This window comes from Danio aesculapii, chromosome 10 (assembly GCF_903798145.1).
Source record: "Danio aesculapii chromosome 10, fDanAes4.1, whole genome shotgun sequence".
In the NCBI taxonomy this organism is placed as follows: Eukaryota; Metazoa; Chordata; class Actinopteri; order Cypriniformes; family Danionidae; genus Danio; species Danio aesculapii.
Genome location: NC_079444.1, coordinates 217,109 through 222,108, shown reverse-complemented (window position 1 = coordinate 222,108; position 5,000 = coordinate 217,109). Strand labels below are relative to the sequence as shown.

The following is a 5,000-nucleotide window of genomic DNA, read 5'->3' as shown; positions in this document are numbered from 1 at the left end:
CACACTCCTACTTTGCAGCTCATTAGTAGTTATTAAGGTAGTGGTTGGGTTCAGGTATGAAGTTAGATCAGGGATGCAGAATATGATCATGCAGAATGTTGTTAATAAACAGCTGATGTGCTAACTATAAAATGCTAATAGGAACTAGCGAATAGTGAGAACCGGTCCCTCCTGAAGGTGTTAGCGGTGTGTCTTGGCATTGCTGTGTTCGTGTGTGTTTCTGCAGCAGTGTGTTCTGAAGATCTTTAGTGTTGATTACTGACGCCTCGGTCTTACTGTCATTCAGCTTACCTGCTAGAGTCTGTGTGCCACTCATTTAAACCGTGTGTGTGTGTGTGTGTGTGTGTGTGTGTGTGTGTGTGTGTGTGCGTGTCTCAGCTCAACATGGAGGACCCGTGCATCATCTGCCATGACGACATGAGTGTGGAGGATCTGTGTGTGCTGGAGTGCCGCCACAGCTTCCACCGAGAGGTGTGTGTCCCGTCTCAGAGTGTTTTCATGTTTCTGCCGTGTCATCGGCTGCTGACTGATGTCTCTCTCTCTCTCGCTCTCTGTGTGTGTGTGTGTGTAGTGTATAAAGTCGTGGCTGAAGGAGCAGAGCACGTGTCCCACCTGTCGAGAGCATGCGCTGCTGCCGGAGGACTTTCCCCTGCTGCCCGGCAGACAACGCAGAGCACACACACACACCGCCAGCTGAACAACACACACGCAGCTTCATATACACACACACTCTCATGTACACACACAACGCTGCTGAACACCACTGTAACATACACACTCACTCATATAGACGCATTCAAACACACAAACACCCACAACCAGACAAAATCCAGTCTAACACACTCCTATATACACACAGAGCTGATCACCACTGTAATACACACGCGCACACACACTTCTCCAGCTGAACACCACTGTAATACACACACACACAGCCCCAGAGTGTTTCAGTGGTCAGCTGTGTGGACCAATCAGATGAGTGCTCGGCGCTCCTGTACTGAAGCTGGTCCTCCTGAACTGATTTTACTCCCGCTTTTACCTTCTGCTCACCTTTTACCTTCATGTTTTACAGCATTAAACTGTGTGACCAAAGCTGTGTGTGTGTGTGTGTGTGTGTGTCATTGAAGACCACTGTGTACAACTACACACACACTGCGTGTTTATCATAGGGTCAGTGTATTGTGTTTTAATCCTCCAGGTGTGTGTGTGTGTGTGTACCAACCTGTGAGTGCTCAGAAACAGGCCAGACTTATGAAACACACACACACTTTTATTTCTGCCAGAGCAACACACACTCTAACTGCAGTGTTAATCATCACACACTGATTAATCTGTGATGAGTGTTGATCTTCAGCTCAGGGTTAGCTGCTGCTGCTGCTGCTGCTGTGGTGAACAGATCCCGTCAGGAGAGTCGCGCTGATCCTCCTGCAGCTCTACAGGGTGAGTACACTGAGGGTTTGGGTTGAGGAACCAGAGATCAGTAATGCTTTTCTAAGTGTTGAGCCGCAGACACAGACTAAAATACTGAAGAAGCTCCGACACACAGTATTAGAGGACTCGACAGTGATGAAGACTCCTGACCCAGCAGATGAAGGATCCGCATCAGAGGCGCAGCAGCTTCAGAGGGAAGTTTTCTGTGATCAGATGATCATCATGGAGGACGATCACGATGTTGACCTCGAACTCTGCAACACACACACACACACACACACACACACACACTCTTGAAAAATGCACATATTTGATGTATTCCTCAGTGAGTCTAGACTATACATTGCTGCATTACAGATCAGCTTTCTCACACTGTTCTGGCCATTAGAGTTTGCTCACCGCACAGCTTTAGGTGTAGACCGAGATCTAAACTCAAACCAGCTACTGTAGACAAACGACAGCATTTCAAATGTGTGTGTGTGTGTGGTGACGTCTGTACTGTGATCTTCAGTGTTGTTGTTAGATGAGTTCATCAGTTTGGTGCTGATTAATCTGATGGATCTGCACACAGAGATCACTGTAAAGGAGAGGATATGACTGAAGAGAGAGATCTGTGAGGGGTGTGAACTCATACATGCTCAACACACACACACACACACACACACGGGGTCTAAAGCTAACTGCTGCCCCCTGCTGGTCACTTGTAGGAATCACACTCGCAGCTGTGAGGCTGATTTAGTCAATAGTAACCTGCTGCTCCTCTGCATCTGCACTGGAGTTAGAACAGCAGCAGTACTGGACTGAGTTCTACATCATCTTCACTCAGAGGATTTACTCTGGCATCAAATAGAGCAGAGACACTTCTGCACTCGCCCACTCAGGTTATTGTTGATCCTGTTGTGTTTGGCTTCATCAAATCAAGAGTTACGTGTTTATCTTCTGATGATTTACTCTAAAGATCTGAATTAGAAGTGCTGAGGGGCGGGGTTATGGGCGGGGTCAGGTGTGAGCATTTAATGAAGCTCAGCTTACAACTGGACCCGGCTGATCTGCACTGGTTACTCTGGTAAGGCTCTGCTGAATCTCCTCACCCACTTTGAAGTTGGTGGTCTCGAGCGTGGGGCAGGTGAAGAGTCTGGGGAACACCATGTAGATGGGGATGGAGAGTCCGTGACACACGTCACCCTCCGCTATCTGGATATTCTGGATCTCTGTGGCATCTCTGGCGTAGCCCTCTGCACAGCCTACACACACACACACAAACACACACACACACACACACACACACACAATATACACAAGAATAAGCAAAATATACAGAATGCAAATGAACAGAGTGACGAGAGAACAAGACTTACTGATATTCTTACATGTGTGCTTATGTTTACAACATTTACAATTAAAACTCTAGGATAAACAGATCACGCACACACACACACACACACACACACACACACACACACACGGGTTGGACAGTGAAACTGAAGGACTGGTGTAGAGCACAGTAGTGGATCAGCTGCTGTAGCTCCTGTGATGCTGCTGGAGGAAAACCTTTCCTGACTCGCTCCTCCAAAACACCCCAAAGTGCTCAATAATGTTCAGTCTGGGTACTGTGCAGGCCATGGGAGATGTTTAACTTCACTGTAATGTTCACCAGACCGCTCTGTCTCCAGTCCTGCTGTGTGTATCGCTGCATTATCATCCTGATACACACCACCACCTTCAGGATACAGTGTTTGACCCAATAGGTCACATGGTCCTCCAGAATGGTTGGGTAGTCCTTGGCAGTGACCCAGAACCCTTCTAGCACCAGTATTGGGCCTTGGGAATGCCATGATATTGAGCCCAAACCCTCACTGACCCCCCCCATGCTTCACTCTGGGCATCAGCAGGCTGGGTGGGCCGCTTCTTTGGGGCTTCTCCACACCGTAACTCTCCTGGATGTGGGAAACACAGTGAAGGTGGACTCATCAGAGAACAGAACATGTTCCACATCCTCCACAGCTCCAGATCTTCACCGCTGCTCCACTGAAACCGACGTTTGGCATCGGCAGGAGTGAGCGGAGGTTTGGGTCATGTATATTGACCCAGTGGAGCTCCAGACCAACAGTTCTGCTGGACACAGGAGAGCCGAGCTGCACATGTCATCCTGCAGTGAGTGGATCAGCTGTGCTCTGATGTGTTCTGGGTAAATCTGGGTTATCAGCCGGACGACCCTCTCAGACAGCTTCTTCTTCTTGGTGGTCTGCTGACATTACTCTGGACACCGCGGCTCTCGATCATCACACACACTCGCTGTCTCGCTCAGACACACACACACACACTCTGTCCTCTTCTGACCTCTGCTGTGTCCCCATAACGCTGTGTTGTGTGCAGTATTATCAGCAGAACTGTGCTGCTCCTCTGCTGATGAAGCTTCACTGTCATATATGTGCTTACGTGTGTGTGTGTGTGTGTGTGTGTGTGTGTGTGTGTGTGTGTGTGTGTGTGTGTGTATTCATTTGTGTGTTTTAATGCATGTGTGTGTGCATGCTCACCGCAGGTCTCCACCCGCACCAGCTGCAGCTCGATGCTCTTGATGGGCACCTCTGAGTTCTCCACCACCAGCTCTCCGCTCAGTGGACGCGTGATGGAGCAGCAGGTGGCGTCCAGATGACCCCGGATCAGGAACCGCGGCAGAGACGCCCGCTGGGGGAGAGAGACATGAGTGTCTGCGCGTGTGTGTGTGCGTGTGTGTGTGTGAGCTTCACCTCTCGGATGTTCTGCAGAGTCTCTGGTGTGATGCTGAAGTCCACAGGGTTAGGCTGCAGCTTGGCCTTCTGTGGCTGCAAACACACACACACACACACACATCTGACGTCACTCTGTGTGTGTGTGTGTGTGTGTGTGTGTGTGTGTGTGTGTGTGTGTGTGTGTGTGTGTGTGTGTGTGTGTGTGTGTGTGTAAGTGTTAGACTGTGTGTGTGTTCTGACCTGACAGTGCACCATGAACTCGCAGCTCTTGCTGAGGTCTTTGGCCAGCAGTGAGCGTCTGATGTCACAGCGGAGTGTGTACTGGAGGAGCAGAGAGGAGCATCAGAGCAGAAGAAGAGAATCTATCGATCGGTAATCAATAATAATGATGAGATATGCTGTTATCCGCCGGGCTGTTCTTACAGTGTTGTCGTCGTTTGTTTTGGCTACTTTTACATCATCTAGACGTGTGTGTGTGTGTGTGTGTGCTGTTTATAGTGTGAGGAGATGCAAATACAGCAGAGCCATGCAAATGACCCACAAATAACGGTGTGACCCTGTTATTGGTCTGGGTTACCGGGGACTCTTATTGCTGATGGACAGGTGTCGATGTGTGACTGCAGATGACTACAGCAGGCGGCACTGAGCTCTTTATCCTGTCGCGTACGCATCACGGAGAGGGAGAGGAGAGACGGAGAGAGAGAGAGAGAGAGAGAGAGAGAGAGGAGAGAGAGAGAGAGACAGAGAGAGAGAGAGAGAGGAGAGACGGAGAGAGAGAGGAGAGAGAGAGAGAGCGCGCTCACATGAACTCTCTAAGGGCCATTTCAGTTCCCTTCT

General features: G+C 49.5%; 2 protein-coding genes across 2 annotated transcripts in view; one reads left to right on the top strand and one right to left on the bottom strand.

Moving 5' to 3' along the window:
- ttc3 (tetratricopeptide repeat domain 3) overlaps positions 1 to 1,092 on the top strand; it is a 31,765-nt gene extending 30,673 nt beyond the window's left edge. Inside the window, 2 exon segments of the mRNA XM_056466502.1 lie at positions 379 to 471; positions 572 to 1,092. Of these exon segments, the coding sequence (XP_056322477.1) occupies positions 379 to 471; positions 572 to 697 (219 nt within the window). The 3' untranslated portion in view covers positions 698 to 1,092.
- A 157-nt stretch (positions 1,093 to 1,249) lies between these two features.
- The window catches only part of vps26c (VPS26 endosomal protein sorting factor C), a 6,736-nt gene continuing 2,985 nt past the window's right edge, over positions 1,250 to 5,000 (bottom strand). The window contains exons 5-9 of the mRNA XM_056466500.1: positions 4,404 to 4,484; positions 4,182 to 4,256; positions 3,969 to 4,119; positions 2,523 to 2,675; positions 1,250 to 1,685 (exon numbers count right to left, since the gene is read on the bottom strand). Coding sequence (XP_056322475.1) covers positions 1,603 to 1,685; positions 2,523 to 2,675; positions 3,969 to 4,119; positions 4,182 to 4,256; positions 4,404 to 4,484 — 543 coding nt within the window. The 3' untranslated portion in view covers positions 1,250 to 1,602. The remainder of the gene's footprint in view (positions 1,686 to 2,522; positions 2,676 to 3,968; positions 4,120 to 4,181; positions 4,257 to 4,403; positions 4,485 to 5,000) is intronic.